At 53.6% G+C, this 17920-nt stretch overlaps 1 protein-coding gene across 3 annotated transcripts; it reads left to right on the forward strand.

Moving 5' to 3' along the window:
• Nucleotides 1-41: 41 nt before the first annotated feature.
• On the forward strand, nt 42-17536 carry PLD3 (phospholipase D family member 3). Of its 3 annotated transcripts, XM_032841752.1 has the most exons (13): nt 69-122; nt 9306-9338; nt 10232-10323; nt 10429-10503; nt 10598-10740; nt 11228-11411; nt 12723-12843; nt 12942-13069; nt 14276-14476; nt 15741-15880; nt 16264-16429; nt 16829-16928; nt 17034-17536. In XM_032841752.1, exons 3-13 carry the CDS (start codon nt 10297-10299, stop codon nt 17219-17221), a joined length of 1473 nt encoding a protein of 490 aa, XP_032697643.1. In that variant the 5' UTR covers nt 69-122; nt 9306-9338; nt 10232-10296; the 3' UTR covers nt 17222-17536. The 3 variants fall into 3 exon arrangements, with proteins under 3 accessions (XP_032697641.1, XP_032697643.1, XP_032697642.1); XM_032841750.1 differs by lacking the exon at nt 9306-9338 and having other exon boundaries at nt 42-122; XM_032841751.1 differs by lacking the exons at nt 69-122; nt 9306-9338 and adding an exon at nt 9564-9670.
• The last annotated feature ends 384 nt before the right edge of the window (nt 17537-17920 follow it).

The following is a 17920-nucleotide window of genomic DNA, read 5'->3' on the forward strand; positions in this document are numbered from 1 at the left end:
CCGTCCCGCAGTCCAGCCGAAGTGCGCCTGCGCGCGGCGGAGGGCGGGGGGTGGCCAGGCGGGGCTCCAGCCTGGAAGGTGCGTGCGGGGCTGGGTCCCGGAGTAGGAGACTTGGAGTGCAGGTACTGTGCGATCTGGGGGCACGGCGCCTCTGCTACCCTTTTCTTGTTGTCCTTCCTTCTGTAATGCATTTCTCCCCTTATGTCATCCAGTTTCTCTTTATGTAGCCATCCCTCCCCTTCTTTCGCATCCCGGCTGAATAGTCATCACCCCACTTCTGTCGCCATCACCCTACTTATGTCGCTGTCAACCCCTTTAATTCGCTTTCGTTCTAAGCCCCCGTTGCCGCCTTACGTTGCAGCCTTTCCCCCTTTATGCCGCCATCGCCTTATGTCGCCTGCGCCCCTCTTTTGTTGCTATTTTTCCTTTATGGAGTCCTCACTTCTCGTAAGTCGTCGTCATACCCCCGTTCACCCGCACACACCTCCTGTCACCAAATCCTTAAATCGCAGTCACTCTTCCCTTACGTCATTTTCACCGTTTATGTCTCCATTCTCTCGTATCACCTTTGCTCCCTGCAGTCACCGTCCATTCCTTACGCTCCTAGTTTTCCCCATAAGGAGCTACTCTGCCCTCCAGTTGTTTTTTTTCCCCTCCATGTCTCCTCATTTTCCCGTGTCACCTCTCATATCCTCACCACCATATGGGCTACTAGAGCCGGTTTCCTGGGCTGTGCCAGACTCCCAGCTCTACCATGAAACCTCTGGGTAACCTTGACCACCTGATCACCCCTTTGCAATCTCAGCTTCCTCAGCTGTAAAATGCGCACAAGGACACCTATGTCCAGGGTGGTTGTGAGGATTCTGCCAGTTTATTCTTGTGATGTGTGCAGCTTGATGTGGCGATTTGGGCTAATCATGTTATTAACCATGTCACTCTCATCCTGAGGCAGTCACCTTCATCACATCTTCATTGTCACTCCCCCCACCAGCTGCCCTCTTCAATTCCATGGCATCTGTATGCTCCCCGTACCATGATACCCTCTGCCACGGCAACCACCCCACGCCACCCCACGTCACAATCTCCATGTCCTCATCTCTGCCACGTCACCCCACCTGAGGGGGTGGGCCATCGGCCATCCCAAACCTTGCTCGGGTAAATACTTCATCCCTATCTCTCCACCTTGATGGATTGAGTGGTTCCTCCACCTACAAAATGAGAGTCCAGGAGTAGTGGGCAGTGGGGGGGAATAGCTAGCTTAGACCCAGATCCCCTTGACTTCTAGAATCAGGGGTACAGAGAGATGAGGCAGGTCCCAGAACACCTCAGTCAAACCTCAGCAACCCTGATTGCTTGGATAGAGAGTTAAATACTTTACTCACCTGCCTTAGAGAGGCTGTATGAGACAGTGGTTAGCAATGGGTGTCTGGGATCTGGAACCCTGGCTCCAACCTTGGTTCTAAGACTTCATACTTAAAAGAGTTGCATGGCCTCGACAGGTGGCTTCACCTCCCTGTGCCTCAGTTGCTGTATCTGCAATATGGGAATAAAAACACAAGTTGTTCATTCAATAAATATTTACTAGGCATGTTCTACATGCCCAATACTGTGCTAGGCCTGGGGGACACAGCAATGAACCAAACAGACAGAGATCCCTGGCTTCATGGAGTTTACGTTCTAGCAGGGGTAAGAGACAACAAGCAACAGGTAAGTAGATTGTATGATATGTCAGAAGAGGGATGGGAATACATGGTAAAGGTTACAGGTTTTTTTTTTTTTAAGATTGTATTTATTTATTTGACAGAGATCACAAGTAGGCAGAGAGAGAGAGAGGAAGGGAAGCAGACTCCCTGCTGAGCATAGAGCCTGATGCGGGGCTCGATCCCAGGACCCTGAGGTCATGACCTGTGCTGAAGGCAGAAGCTTTAACCCACTGAGCCACCCGGGCGCCCCAAGGTTACAGTTTTAAATAAGGTGGTTAGGGAAGGTTTTCTGAGATGGTGGTACATTTGAACAAAGACTTGAAGGAAGGGAAAGAGTGATGTGGCTCTATGGGGAAGAGCATTCTAGGCATCGAGAACGGCAAATGCAAGGGCCCTGAGGTTGGGGCATGCATTGACTATTTCAGGAATAGCAAGGAAGCCAATGAGGGAGGAGAGGGGTGGAGCGAGGTCAGAGGAGGGAGGGGGCAGATTGGCTGAACTCACGAGCCATGGAGAAGACTTTGGCTTTACCTTGAATGAGGCAGGAGCCACGGGAGGATTTGGAGAAGAGAGACTTAATCTGATGTCATATGGAACAGCAGCCCAGCTCCAGAACTTCTTCCAAGGATGGATTGGCCAGAGCAGCCTGGTCAGAAGGAGAGCCAGAGCTGTCTTCTTAAAGCTGCACTCACATATCCTTTCTATTTGGAGAAAGCTTCCAAGGTCCCTCTCAAAGACTGGGAGAAAGAGGAGGAGGCGATGTTGGGAGAGTCTTTGAGAAGCCAATGCCAATGAACCTCTGGGTTCAGGTGCTATGGGGGGCGGGGTGGGAGTGGCTGGCAGCCCCAGATCTGCAGATGATAAACAACAGGAGAGGCAGCTGTCTACACCCTTGACCTCAAGGCAGCTCGGGATCAAATCCTGGCTCCACCATTTCCTGGCTGTGTCCTTTTGTGCCCATGACTTGATCTCTCTGGGTCTTTAGTTTCCTTATCTGTTACACGGGGCTAAGAAAAGGACCGGTGTGAATAATTAAATACATAAAGTGCTTCCAGCAGCGCTTGGCTCAGTAAACAAGGAGCTCTGCCCTCTTCTGGGGAGGGAGCAGGGCAAGGAAGAGACATTCTGCCTTATTTTATGTTCATGAGCTGGTTCGACATCATAGTGTCCCGGAACAGAACTGAGTTCTGGGTTCGAATTCTGTACCGACAGACTGACACCGTATAGCCTGAGCAGAGAGGTCCCTGACCCCTACTGCCTCATCTGAAAAACAGGGCTAACAATGCTTTGCCCCCCAGATGTGCGGTGGCGTGGTGTTATTTTTTTGAGCTGAGACATCAACCATTTTCCATTTTGAGGCCGCTCTGCCCCTCGCCTGCTTTATTTTTCTCCAAGGCGCATATTATATGTTTCCCTCATCTATCTATTTTCTTCCCCCCAGAGAGTGTCATCTTTAATAGGATTTTTCTGTTTTGTGCTGTATTCCCGGTGTCTACACAGGCTTTACCAGCAAGTAGTCACTGGGCAAATAGTAGTTGAATGAGCAGATGAATGACTTGAGCACCTGCCATGTGCTGTCCCTGTGCTGGGTGGTACTGGGCACACAGCGGTGACGGAGACGGCCCCACGCTGGTGCCCTCATGGGTTTCACAGTCCAATGGGACAAACAGACTCATCACCAGGCAGTGCCAGTCCGGAGGGCTGGGATTGGGGAAGCGTAGGCAGAAGGGTCAGGCCTGGGCTGGAAAAGCGCAGCGCTGTTGGAACCCAAAGGGGGGATTCTGGACCAGCCCAGGAGTCAGGAAGGGCTTCCTGGGGGAGGCGGCACAGGAGCCAATAGGAACGAGCCACACGAAGAGAAGAGAAAGGTGTGGTGGGCAGGAGCAGCAGCTGTGAGAGTGTGTGGTGGTAAAAGTGTGGTTTCAGTTCAAGGAAGTGAAAGCTATTAAATATGGCTGGGATCTAAAGGTCGTTGAGATGGTAAACTGAAAAGGTGTTATTAAGGGGAGATCATTCAGAGGTCTGGGAACCACAGTGAGGAGCTGAGACTTTGTCCTGAGGACACCAGGGGCTGGTGGGGGACATAGGTTTTTGAGCAGGAGAGGAACAAGTTTGTCTCAGATGGAGGGGGGACTAGAAGGGTTGGGTGGAGGTTGGGAGCCAAAGGAGGTGGCAGAAGTGGGGACCCAGGTGGGAGAGGGAGGTCAAGGCCATGGAAGGGAGAAAGAAAAGGGGTGTGTGGGAGGGACCCTTAGGAGGTCAAGTGGACAAGTTGTGGAGGGTCCAGGATGAAGCCCAGGGCTTTGGGACAATCCTGGAGGGCTTTCTGGAGGAGGTGGCACACAGACCGAGACCTGTGGGACGGATAAGACAGCTATCCTTGAAGTGGGGACCAAGGAAAGGAACAGATTTGGGAGAGATCTTAAGGACAGTTGGGGACATGGTAGGAGTGAGGGGCTTGGGAATCCTTGGGGAGAAGCATTTTGAAGGCCATGGGACTTCCAAAGCTGAAGTTCAGGGAACAGGTGAGAGCTGGAGACAGCTTTGGGCCCTAGAGGACATGGTAAGAGGTTTATCCTTTGCCCTGAGGGCAGTGGGGAGCCACAGAGGGGTTCTGAGCAGGGATGAAATAGCTTAGATTTTTTGAGTTCCAACTCAGAAATATTCACCAATCATGATGTGGTTTCTTTTGTTGTTGTTTCGTTAGTTTTTTTACCCATTTAATTGTTCTTCAGACCAAGCATCTTCTCTTCCTATGAAGGGCACCTTCTAGGGGTCCTTTGAAATAAAAGTTCTACTGCTAAAAACCAACCAACCAACCAAAGTCGATAAAACCAGTCAGTGCTCTGTTCTGTGGACTTGAGCTCAGACAACTGATTTTTCAGTTCAAAATGGTTTGCACAATCAATTGAAAATCGGCTCCTTTTAAACACATTTCTGTTTTGAACCATATGGAAAATCCATATGTAAATGTTTCCTGTGGTGTCCTCTGTCTGGCACTTCAGCAGCTCTCTCTGATGGCTTGAATCAACCTTAAATTGACCTTGAACTTTACTCTCGGGCCGAAAAAGCCATAATCTACCTCCCCATCTGCTCTGGGCTTAGAGCACATGCCGGTTATCACTGTGTATAAAACAAATGTCACTAGGTCTACAGAGACCTCTATGAAAGTCTGTGCTCCAAGGTTTTCACTCTCCTGCTCCCCTTCTTCTGTTTTCAGCAAACATTCATGGAGTGCTTATGATGTGCTGGACACCAGGGAGTAGAGAAATACACCAAACACAGACTTAGCTTTTTAAGAGACATATAAGTCTGTCTGCGATAAAAGTATGTACACAGTGCTAAGGGACACGCAGATCTCACCAGCAAACTTGTTTTGGGGGTTTGCTAGTCTGCCTCTCTGCGTGGATGGTTTCATTGACTCTTCCCAGCAAACGTGAGGTTAATGTACTTGTCTCCCCATTGGTCTGAGGATGAAAGTAAGGCTCAGAGAAGGGAGCCTTTACTCATGGCTGAGATCGCGGAACCCAGGGTGGTAGGAACTCCAAGACCCACCCCCTTAAACTGTTCAGAGATCCCTCAGCCTCTGCCCCACAGATGAGTAGGAGATGATCCCGATTCTATAGCTAGGTCCGCAAGGCTCAGAGAAATAAAGTCCCACGCCTGAGGTCACTCAGTAAGAGTGACAGGTGGGATTTGAACCATGGGTTCCACAATCTAAAGCACTGCTATGAGGGAGGGATCACATCTCTGACCCCCAGCCAAGGGTGGGGTGTTCAGGGATCTGTGACCAGAACGTGTCTCAGAAACCCAGTGGGTTTTGCTTCCTCCTTTTTTGTGGGCTGTGGTGTCACACCCCAAGGCAGGCAGCATGTAAGCCAAGGGGCCGGGCATATCCCTGCGGCTGGGAGGGCTGCGCTTGCTGGCAGAGATGCCTCCTACCATCAAAGAAATAGAGCATAGGGACCAGCCTGGACATTGCCCTGGAACCCAATGGGGGTTCCAGGTTCCTGGGAACGCAGGAGCTGAGCTGAGGGAAATGCCTGCACCTGTCAGCCTGGCTCAATCAGTCCAGCTTTCCGTGTCCACCTTCAATTTCACCTTGCCCTGTGCCCCCAAGGGACCTGGGGACCAGGATGCTGGATATGGAGGCCATAGGCTTTTTCTGGAAACTGATGTGGAGAAGGGGGCACTCCAGCTAAGAGCCTGGGCCTCCTAATTTCATTTCCAAAGAAGTCCTATGTGCATTAAAAAAAAAAAAAAAAAAAAAAGTACCTAGACGCCTACAATGGAAAGCAAGCATCTTGCCTTGGGGGGAGAGGGGGAAAGGGTGTTTTTCTTTTTTCTTTTTCTTTTTCTTTTCTTTTCTTTCTTTCTTTTTTTTGGTGGGGGGGGGCGGCTGCCAGGATCTTTAACACAATCACATTTATTGAGAAACTCTTGCGTGTCCATTCTGTATGCTTGAAAGATATTAATTCCTTTAGTTCAAAGGAGTCACTTCTCAAATTTTGTATATTCAAAACACACACACACACACACACACACACACACACACACACACACGTCCCCCATGCAGCCAGAGGGAGCCGGCAGACACCTGTATTAGTTCCCTGTTGCTGCTATAACAAATCACAAACAGGGTGGCTTAAGACAACCGAAATTTATTCTCATGGTACTGGAGGCGGGATGTCCAAAATCAAGGTGTTGGTGGGGTCACGTCCCCTCCTGAGACTCTGGGGAGGATTTCTGCCTCTCCCAGATTCTGGTGGCTCTGCCTCCCTGGTCATGTGGTCTTCTCTGTTTCTTCTCTTCTGTCTCTAAGAGAAACTTGTCATTGGATTTCAAGCTCACCCAGATAACCCAGGATGATATCATCTCAAAATTCTTAATATAATTACATCTGCAAAGACCCTTTCTCCAGTCAAGTTCATGTTCACAAGTTCCAGAGATTATGGCCATGTTGGGCGTATCTTTTTTGAGGTCACCACTCAACCAACTGCAAAACCCAAGGCAGATCATGTCTCCGTTTTGCTTGGAACATGTCGTCCTCACTGCAGTCCAGGCAGCCCTACACATCAGCTCTCTGACGCATCTCTCTTCCCCCCCCCCCCCACAGCCCACCCCACGACAGACACATGGGCCTCCTTGCTCTTCCCTACCCACATCAGGCACGTTCTAGCCTCGGGCCTTTGCACTGACTGTCCCTCTGCTTGAAACACTCCTTAAGAAGTCGCTGTAGCTCTTTCCTTCCCCTCCTTGAAGCTTTTTTCTCAGATATCCCCTTCTCAGCGAGGCTCTCCCAGACTTCCTTAATTTTTTTTAATTGAAGTTTTTTTTTAATTTATTCACTAGAGAGAGCAAGCGAGAGCACAAGTTGGGGTGCGGGGAGACAGAGTAAGAGAGAGAAGCAGACTCCCCACTGAGCAGGGTGCCTGATAAGGGGCTTGATCCCAGGACCCCAGGATCATGACCTAAGCCAAAGGCAGACGCTTAACCAACTGAGCCCCCCAGGCACCCCTCAACCTCCTTATTTAAAATTGCAAACAATCCCAACCCCAGCCTTACCCCTGCCCTCCTTCTCTGTGGCATTTATTACCTTCTAGCATATAATTTACTTACCATCTCGTTTTTTGTCTGTCTTCCCTGGTGTCTATTTTGTTCACAACGGTAATTCCAGTGCCTAAAACAACACCTGGTATGCAGATACTAAGTATGTGTAAAATTAATGAACTGCCTTATGGAAAGTAAGTACTGTTGTTACCATGCCCATCTTACAGACAGGAAAACTAAGGCACGTTGTCATTTCTCAAGGTCAAACAGTCACATAAGGGCTGCGGCTCGTATTCAAATCAGGCATCTGGTGCAGGACTGCAGGTATTAACAGCCTTGCAATCTATCCAGTCTAAACCGCTTCTCTAGCACGAGTTTTCTTTTTAAACACCTTAGAGGTATTTTGATAAAAATATAACAAATTAAAGTTAAAAGCATTGTTACTAGACCCATAATTGCTACACAAGTTGGAAGCCAAAAGGTCGCTAACAATTTGAACACCGTCTATCTTCTTCCTATTTTTGGTGTGTTAGTGGGCATCCCATCCCTCCCATCTCCATGCCCTACCTCTCCCTCCGTTTTGCTCATTTTCATCTTCCCTAATTTTACATCACCTGCTGTTCCAATCGCAGATTTTTGTTTGTTTTTAAGTACTCTCTATCCTCAATGTGGGGCTCGGACCCACGACCCCAGAAACCAAGAGTCACATGTTCTACCGACTGAACCAGCCAGGCACCCCCCCAACCCTGTATTCTTAAATAAAACATTTCTCACCAAGGCCTTCACAGGTTAATAAAAGGCAAATGTTTCCTGCCCCGTGCCTCCCCTCCCCCACCTAGCAACCCTGCGGTCCCCCACCTCTGAGACTTAGCCTCTGCTTCCCCTGCTGACCTCTCAATTCCAAATAACCTTGATCTTTTGCCACTACTTGCTGGATCCACTTGGTCCATCCGCATTTGTTACTCTACAGTAAGAGGTGCGGATCCAGCTCTGCTCTCCCTTTGCCAATCTGGGATCGGACTTTGTGGGGGAAGGGGTTTCCAAATTATCCTTTAAGATCTAGGCTGGATGTGAGGAGAGAACCTAGCTCCCTTTTGGAATTTTCTTTTTTTCGCCCTTCTTTTTTAAAATCACGGTAATGCCTGCACATGCCGGTGGGACGTGGCGACACCTGTGTTGGCTTTATAATTATTCCTTAACCTGGGGAGATTTTTTTTTTCTCTGCTTTTCTGTAAGTCGCTTATATTGCACAATTTTTAAAAAAAGAAAATAGGCGTGCAAAAAAAAGCAGTCCTCATCCACCCCAGATCCCAGTCTCGAGGCAACCACTTCTGACGCTGTTGCTTCTCTCAGTGATCCAAGCCTTTTCTGCATTTATCTATTGACTTCCTGCGTGGACGGAGGGGAGAGCGTGCCCTCTTTTTTTACTGGGTAAGGTGGGTGTGGAAGAGTTCTTCGATTCATTTCTCCAGCAGTGGTCTTTTTTTTTTTTTTTAATTTATTTGACAGAGATCACAAGTAGGCAGACAGGCAGAGAGAGAGGGGGAAGCAGGCTCCCCGCTGAAGAGAGAACCCGATGTGGGGCTCATCCCAAGAACCCGAGACCATGACCAAGCCAAAGGCAGAGGCTTAACCCTCTGAGCCACCCAGGCGCCCCTCCAGCGGTGGTCTTAAATTCTTCTTGGGAGATATGAGATGGGAAATCTCAAATCTTGTTTATCCTTCCAGCCAGAGCCTGGACTTCAGAAACCAAAATTTTAAAATCCCTATCAAAATATCAGTCGGCTTTTTAAAAGAAATCAAATACTATTATCCAAACAGACTCCAACAGGAAACCCACCCTCTCCTTCCGCCACCTTGCTCTTCCCCTCACCCCGTAGCTTGGGTTGTGTCTTCTGCTGATTTTATTCTCTTCGTCTAGAAATCATATCATTCAACCCTGAGCTCTCCATTTTATTTTATAAGGCTTTAAAAAAAAAATTGAGTATAGTTGACATTTCCTTTATACGTTTTTTAACGATTAATTTTATTTATTTATTTATTTTTGACTAGGTAATACATGCCCATGGTACAAAAATTCACAAGGTTTGTAGACAAGAAAGACGTGGGGTTCCTTTTTCTCTTTACCCGCGGCCTCCCTGCCCCACACTGGGGCTCTGTGGGGAGATGGAGGGGTGGCAAAGCCCATCCCCCAGCCACGTACTCTACCCACCCCGACCAGGTTGACGCGACCGTATCTGGGGGACCCCGGCCCCCCTTTTCCCTGCGGTGAGCCGAGGCGGCCTGCGCACTGCGCAGACTCCCCGCTGCAGCGGGCGGAGCTCCGTCTGGCCCCGCCCCCTCCTTCCTCCCGCCCCTGCTCAGCCTGTTGGGGCAGTAGCTGGGGCCCCGCGGAGGTAGCAGCTGCCGCCAGCGGGGTAAGGCCGAGTCCCCTCCGGGGTAAGGTGGAGGAAGACGGCTAGGGGGATGGGCTGGGGACTGGTGGTGAGGCCCCGATAGTCGCGGGCTCCCAGCTTGACCTGTCTGGTGGGTACCTGTGGGTGATGGCAGGGCAGCCACCTGGAAAATGCTCCCTGGGTGGTCTCCGGGTGGTGAAAAGCCAGGCAAAGGTATGCGGCTCCGCTGACCCCATCCACAGTTGTCTTTTGGGGGAATGTCTAGATGAGCGCTCGGAGAAGTGAAGATGATAATGAGCAGCACGAGCGTTAATGAGGAGCCGCGTGGGCGCTCAGGGGGGCAGGGTGGGCAGCATAGACTGATGGGAAGAAAGCTAGATGTTAGACCTTGAGGGATTTCGAAATCCCTGCTGACCAGCGGTCAGCTTCCTCCTTTTGGGGTGGCGGGCCCCATGCCAGTGGCCCCCGTGATCGCAGACAAGGAGACCCAGTGGATCCCATGAGCCCAGGACTAATCTGGTTTCCGTGATGTTCCCCTAAAGCCCAGAGCATCCCCACAGTGCCAGCTTTTGTTCCCCACAGTTTGGAGACCCTGACACACCCACTTTCCTGCCTGGTCTTGGCGTGTCCTCCTGCTACCTGGCAAGATGAAGCCTAAACTGATGTACCAGGAGGTAGGTGGACTTGGGTAGGAGCCCAGTGGGATGGGGCTGGGTGCAGTGGAGGGCAGACACCCCGTCAAGCTGCCCTTTCACCCCTCTACCATCCCCATCCCCCAGCTGAAGGTGCCAGCAGAGGAACCTGCCAGCGAGCTGCCCATGAACGAGATCGAGGCTTGGAAGGCTGCAGAGAAGGTAGGAGCCCACCACCACCCCCTGCCTGTCTCCGGCATGGGCTGGGCTGCCCGCCACGGGCTGGCTCATCACCGCCTCCTCCTCCTCCCCCCAGAAAGCCCGTTGGGTCCTGCTAGTCCTCATCCTGGCAGTTGTGGGCTTCGGTGCCCTGATGACTCAGCTGTTTCTATGGGAATACGGCGACTTGCATCTCTTTGGACCCAACCAGCGCCCAGCCCCCTGCTATGATCCCTGCGAGTAAGTTGGGGAGGGGGACCTTGGAGGGTCGGGGAGGAGCCGTCTCAAGCCTCCCATGAGGACACTTACACACTGGGCAGGGCCTGCACGGAGCCACACCCACTCCCTGTGCCAGTGGGAGGTGATCACAGCTGCCCAAGTGCCCTGTCACAGGGGCTTCCCTCCATCCGCAGCCCCTTCCCCCAACACTGTTCCCATGACACCCGCAACATCATCTTCTGTCCAGATCTGTGAACAGACAGGCACACACAGACACAGCATCTTCCATCACATTTGTGGACAGACACATACACACACACACATACATAGGTTTCTACATACATGGTCTTCCTTCTGTATGTCTGGACAGACAGATGCACAGACACACAGAGTCTTGACTATGGGCACACACAGACAATATCGTCTTCCATCCTCTGTGGGCAGACACAGGTTCCAGCCAGTTGTCTCTGGCCCCCTGTGGCTGATACCACCCTCCCTTACCCCCCAGAGCAGTGCTGGTAGAGAGCATTCCCGAAGGTCTAGACTTCCCCAATGCCTCCACGGGCAACCCCTCCACCAGCCAGGCCTGGCTGGGCCTGCTCGCCAGTGCTCACAGCACTCTGGACATCGCCTCCTTCTACTGGACTCTCACCAACAACGACACCCATACTCAGGAGCCCTCTGCCCAGCAGGTACCTGGTAACCTGGGCCCTGGCTGGTGGCGGGGGGGGCGGTGAGGGAGTGAAGAGGGCACCCTGGCAGCCCGGGACATGGGTGGGCACGTTTCACACAGCGAGTGGGACACAGGTGATTGAAAGCAACTGTCTTCTCATGGTCCCCTGGACCAGAGGCGTTTGTCACGGTCATCTGGAAGCCTCTGAATGTCAGGTTGTGGGTTTGCCTACAAGGGATTAGGCTGACTGATGTCACTCCCCCACAAGCTGCCCCAAACCCTGTCATCCAAAGAAATGGAGGGAGCAGAGTGAATAACAGCCCAGCCTCAAGCCAGCCTGCCACTGCCCAGCTGTGACCTTGGGCAGGTCGCCTCACCCCCTCAGCCCTCAGTTTCCTGATCTGTAGAATGGGGCCAATACATAGCAGTTGCCCTTCTGAGAAGAAAACAGGCCCATCTGTGCAGACCCCCACGCAGCATCTGACATGGTCAGAGCATTCACTCTATATCCTCGTGACAGTGTACAGGCACACTTTTAAAAAAACAGAAAACTAACCTCTTCCTTGCAAAACATGCTGAATTTGTCCCTCCTTTTATCTTCCCCCTGCTATCTCTTTTTGTTGGAAGTGGGATTAACATTTAGTAAAACTATGGGTCTCCTTGAGCACTGCCTAAAAAAAAAAAATAATTACAGAAGTAAAAATGATAGGAGCGCCCACTCCCTGCTGGGTCCCACTGGAGTGGCTCAAAGCATCAAGCATGGCCATAGGGAACCAGTGAGTGAGTTCAAATCCCACATTGCTTCTCAGTTCTCCAGTGCCCCATTTTCTCCTCCGCACCTTGGGGATTATACTCAGCCCTGCCCCATCCGTTGTGAGAGTGGTGAGAAATCGGTGAATTCAGAGGAGTAGGGGCTTAGAATGGGGCCGGGTTACAGGAGGAGACAGGGAACCCTTGGCTGTTACTGGCCTCATCAGTACCTTCCTGGCCCCTCCAGCTTGTGCCATGCCTCCCAATATCCTGCAAGGTGCTTGAAGGCCCCCGCAGTGCCGGGCATTGATGCTTCCAAGGCAGGATCTTGGGAAGGTCCCTGGCAGAACAGGAGTGGCCGGGAGGCCCTGACAGGGCCCAGAGCCCCAGTAATTAAAAGAGATGAGAGGTTTTAAGAGCCTGTGAAGCCATCCCTCGGCGTGCTGACGAGTGGAAAGCTTGTTCACTGCTGATTGCAAATTGGGACCCAATAGGAAAACAGATTTTTGGGGGTAGGGGGGCTACCTGGGGTTAGAGAGCTGGCCAGCCCGGCCCCTCAGAAGCTATCCTCTCTCTGCAGGGTGAGGAGGTCCTCCGGCAGCTACAGACCCTGGCCCCTCAAGGTGTGAAGGTCCGCATTACCGTGAGCAAGCCCAGTGGGCCCCAGCCACAGGCCGACCTGCAGGCGCTGCTGCAAAGTGGTGAGCTGGGCAGGACAGCGGAGGTGGGGGACGGCGGGGGGGGTGCTGGGAGGCGGGGCTTGGCCCCTGGGCCGGTCCTGATGCACTGTTTGTCCTAGGTGCCCAGGTGCGCATGGTGGATATGCAGAAGCTGACCCATGGCGTCCTGCACACCAAGTTCTGGGTGGTGGACCAGACCCACTTCTATATCGGCAGTGCCAACATGGACTGGCGCTCCCTGACCCAGGTCTGGCTGCACCCTGCCCAGCTGTCCTCCATGATAGCTCCCTGCCCCATGGGGCCCCCAGCCTCCACCCTCACCACTCTTCAATCCCAGAGTCTTCTCTGGCCAGTCTCTGAAGTGGCTTACTTCCTCCCTCCCACATGGGCTGGCTCATTGCCGCCCCCCCCCGCCCCAACCCAGAAAGCCCGTTGGGTCCTGCTGGTCCTCATCCGGGCAGTTGGGGGCTTCGGTGCCCTGATGACTCAGCTGTTTCTATGGGAATATGGCGAATACGGCGACTTGCATTTCCTTGGGGTGCCTCCCCCCAAGTCCAGCCTTCCCCTGCTCTTAGAAGCCTGGGGTTTGCTCTGATCCCTGATGACGGCTGCCAGGCCCACTGCAAGGCATTCAAGGCCCTGTCCACTGATTGGCCCTTCATTATTCAGTTCCTTGAGTACCTGCTCTAAGCCCAAGCCTGTCCCCGGGGATGCTGAGGACACGGTGGTAAGCAATGGGAACTGCCAGTCCAGTGTGGTGACGGGCTGGTCACCAGGGACAGGGCCAGGATGGGGGACCCAGGCCAGAGTATCAGAAAATGTCTTCCAAAGGAGGTGACAACTCACAGGACACTTGAAGCAGGATTGGCGCAAGACAGGAAAGAAGGTACAGCTTAGGCAATGATCATTTATAAACTCAACAAATATTTCCCAAGCCCCTAATCTAACCAGCTCTTGTGAGGAGATGCTGAAGACAGAGCCACGGCTAAGACATCCCCAGTGCCTACCTTCCTGGTCCAGTGTCACCAGAGACAGACTTGAGGGAAACCCAAGGGAATGTAAAAGCCCAGAGGAATGCCTGACACAGGTGGGGCAGTCCGAGAGGCTTCCTGGAGGAGGCTGTCAGCCAAGACCTAAGAATGAGTAGGAGCTTGTTCTGTGGAAGGTAGAAGCAACAGCATATGTGAAGGTTCAAGAAACCTGGCTCTTTAGAATAACCAAATGACTTTCATCAAAAGTTGGCAAGACTTTAGCCTCGAGTCAAGTTCATGCCCGTTCCAGGACTTAGTTCCAGTGGTGGTGGCAGGGGAAGGGGGACAGGGGCCTGAGGGACAGATAAGATAGGGGGAGATTGAGGGGCCAGGGATAGGAAGAGGGGTGGGTGGCTGTAGGTGTTCATGTCACCCGTGGGCGCCAAGCCACCACCCCAAGGCTCAGCACCGCCCTCCCACAGGTCAAGGAGCTAGGAGTGGTCATGTACAACTGCAGCTGCCTAGCTCGGGACCTGACCAAGATCTTCGAGGCCTACTGGTACCTGGGCCAGGCGGGCAGCTCCATCCCGGCTACCTGGCCCCGGCCCTATGACACCCGCTACAATCAGGAGACACCAATGGAGATCTGTCTCAATGGAACCCCTGCTCTGGCCTACTTGGCGGTGAGTCGTTAGGGGGAGGGGCTGGGCCACTCACGGTCTCTGTCCAGCCCCACCCAGTGATGTGGGAAGGGGGGCAGGAAGAGGGTCCTGACCCCTCACTTTTGTTCAGTCTGCTTGGTCTGGGGCCAAGGCTATGTCCCGATCTCCCCAGGCCTCAGTGTCCTCTCCATGGTGGCTGTCAAGATTATCTGCAACCTTTAGGGCTAATGGGGAAGTCCAGCTGGGGTTTATGCACACTGAGCCCTTAGGGGAGCCCTGCGCTATCGAGCAGTCCAGTATAGCTACATTCGGTTCTTTGCCCTTACAAGTCAGTTGAAATTAAATATTGCTCAAAGTTCAGTTCCAGAATTGCACAGACGCACATTTTAGGTGCTGGGTAGGCCCAGGGAGCAGACAGCTGCCATGTTGAATGGTGCAGCCATAGATCGTTTCTGCCACCATGGAAAGTTCTCTTGCCTGTGGCAGATACTGAGCTCTGAGGCAAGGCACTGCTGTTTGCAGCTCTTGGATATCGCCCCCATTTGGGGTGGCCCGTCTGGGTCCCCTTCCATCCCCTTCCGCACCAGTCACCTGGCCAACCCGAGTCATTGGGGAGGGCCCCAGAAAGACCTGGACACAGGGACACGTGGTTCATTGGGGTCCTTTTCTCCATTGGTCTCGCACAGAAGGCTAAGGGTTCCCCCACGGCCACTTCCCCTTCAGAGCTTGAGTTTGCTCCATCTGTCACGAGGAGGGAGGGAAGCGGGTAAAGGGCCTGGTGTGTCATCTATGTGGGCTGTGAGCAAGTCGGGGACACGGATGATTACAGGAGAAGTCCTTAAACCTGAACATGCCTCAGAAGCATGAGGAGGGCTGGTTAAAACCCAGATTCCTGAGCCCCACCCCTGCACCCTGGTTCAGTAGGCAGTGTGCAGCGAAGGCCCAAAATTTGCAAATTTAACAAGTTCTAGATGATGCCGTTGCTGCTGGACCAGAGGCCTTATGTCTAGAACCCCTGGGTTAGAGCAAACATTCTGGAACCAAGCAGCCTGGGTGCAAATCCTGGCTCCATTTGTCAGCTGTGTGACCTTAGGCAAGCCACTAACCCTCTCTGAGCCTCAGCTCCCTTGCCTGTAAAACGGATATGGCAATTACCCCCCCTTCATGGAGGCTGTAGGATTCAGTGAGACCCACAGGACCGGCTTGAGACAAACTGCATTCGTGGGGTCCATGATGACACCACCCTTAGCAGGCACATGTCTTGACTGTCCCCTCACGCCCCCAGAGTGCGCCCCCACCACTGTGTCCCAGTGGCCGCACCCCAGATCTGAAGGCTCTGCTCAACGTAGTGGACAATGCCCGGAGTTTTATCTACGTCGCGGTCATGAACTACCTGCCGACCATGGAGTTCTCCCACCCACGCAGGTACAGCAGCTTCGCGGATGGGGCTCAGGGAAGGGACCCACCGGGGGCAGGAGAGGGAGTGACCAGGCCAGAAAGCAGGCAGGACCAAGGCAAAGGGACAGATGGTGGGAAGCCACAAGGAGAGGCAGAGGAGACAGGGAGAGGGGGTCTAAACCCTTGAGACAGAAAGTGGGGACAGAGAAAAGGCTGAGAATCCTGGGGTTGGGGGCGGGGCCGGGGGTATGGGCTGGAGACAGGATGAGTGGCTTGGGGGCAGGACTGGGAGCCAGGAGTAGGGCGGTCTTGGGGTTTAAAGATGCCTAGAAGCTAGAGCAGGCTCCCTGAAGCTCAGGGGAAGGCCTTAAGTAAAGCTGCCCTCCAAATCCTCCACCCCCATCCCCAAGGTTCTGGCCCGCCATCGATGATGGGCTCCGGCGGGCTGCCTATGAGCGGGGCGTCAAGGTTCGCCTGCTGATCAGCTGCTGGGGACACTCTGAGCCGTCCATGCGGGCCTTCCTGCTCTCCCTGGCCGCCCTGCGTGACAACCACACCCACTCCGATGTCCAGGTGGTAAGCACCCACCACACACCCAGCCCCCAGCCCTAGTGCCGGACGATACTGAAGGCACAGCCCTCGTGGAGCTCACCTGTCACCTGACAGGGCTGACCCTGAGGGATGGGGCCATGCCGTGACTGGGAGATCCCGATTCGGCATCGTGGCCAGAATAGGGGGACCCAGAGGAAGCCTCTACCCCAGCCTGGGGGAGGGGGTCGAAGAGGACTTTCTGGAAAAGGGGACATCTGAGGCGAGACCTAAGGGATGGATAGGAGCCACACGAGAAGGAATGACAAGGGAGGCAGCTGGGTCTTCCCTTTCAGCGAGTGTTACTGATACCCCAGCCCAGATCCCGGGGCTTCTGCACCCCCACGCTGAAGCTCACGCTCCTTCCTTTTCTGCCCGCCCCCTCAGAAACTCTTCGTGGTCCCTGCGGATGAGAGCCAGGCCCGAATCCCGTACGCCCGCGTCAACCACAATAAGTACATGGTGACCGAACGGGCCACCTACATAGGTGAGTGTCCCAAGCGCCCCCAGGGGGCAGGAGGGGAAGCGGAGCACAGCTCTGGGCTCTGACTCTCTGACTGCCCCCCCTATCCCCGCCGTCACCCCCACCCAGGAACCTCCAACTGGTCTGGCAGCTACTTTACGGAGACGGCGGGCACCTCGCTGCTGGTGACGCAGAATGGGCGGGGCGGCCTGAGGAGCCAGCTGGAGGCGGTTTTCCTGAGGGACTGGGACTCCCCATACAGCCATGACCTTGACACCTCAGCCGACAGTGTGGGCAATGCCTGTCGCCTGCTGTGAGGCCCTGGTCCAGCAGACAGGCTGAGGCCTGCACGGCCCCTGTGGACCCAGATGTCCTGGGTCCTGGCCCCTGTCCCCGTGCCCCTGCTTCTGTGTGCCCCATCGTGGCTCCACTGGCTCTCTCCCCTGCTCTCCCACCTCTATCTCGGTCCCTGCCGGCCTGATGCTGTGGCCCCGGGACCCAGCCCAGCTCGGGGAGGGATCAGCCCCCAAAGAAATGGGGGTGCATGCTGGGCCTGGCCCCCTGGCCCACCCCCCTTTCCAGGGCAAAGAGGGCTCCGAGTTATAATAAGAAGTAAATAACTTGTCTGTACAGCCCGTGCTGGACCTGAGTGATGTGAAGTGGGGCGTCGGGTAGGGCACAGCCAGCATGCCCCTCTCTTGGAGACCTGGTGTTGGCAGAAACCTCGGCATATTACCAGATGGTTTGGCAGGTCCTGAGGCCACAGCACGTGCTGGGCCCTTAGCATGGAGGGCATGTGCTGAGCACACAGCATGGGACTGGTGTGTGCTGAGCCCCGAGTGTGCGATGCCCATGAGCCAGTATGTGCTGAGCATGTAGCGTGTGACCACATGGCCTGGCATGAGCTGAGCCTCACACAGCCAGCACAGGGTAGCGAGCACCACACACTTGGCACGTTCCCAGATGGGGACACGCCAGACCATCACTGGCTCCCAAGGGTGGCCTCGCAGGTCCAA

Source organism: Lontra canadensis, unplaced genomic scaffold, assembly GCF_010015895.1.
Source record: "Lontra canadensis isolate GAN:19392208 unplaced genomic scaffold, GSC_riverotter_1.0 scaffold125, whole genome shotgun sequence".
Taxonomy (NCBI): domain Eukaryota; kingdom Metazoa; phylum Chordata; class Mammalia; order Carnivora; family Mustelidae; genus Lontra; species Lontra canadensis.

Bases quoted from the DNA above. Each gene is read 5' to 3' on its own strand.
- PLD3 (XM_032841750.1), top strand. From the start codon at position 10,297: ATGAAGCCTAAACTGATGTACCAGGAG. The intron at 10,504-10,597 runs GTAGGAGCCCAC...TCCTCCCCCCAG, and splicing joins CTTGGAAGGCTGCAGAGAAG to AAAGCCCGTTGGGTCCTGCT. The intron at 11,412-12,722 runs GTACCTGGTAAC...CTCTCTCTGCAG, and splicing joins AGGAGCCCTCTGCCCAGCAG to GGTGAGGAGGTCCTCCGGCA.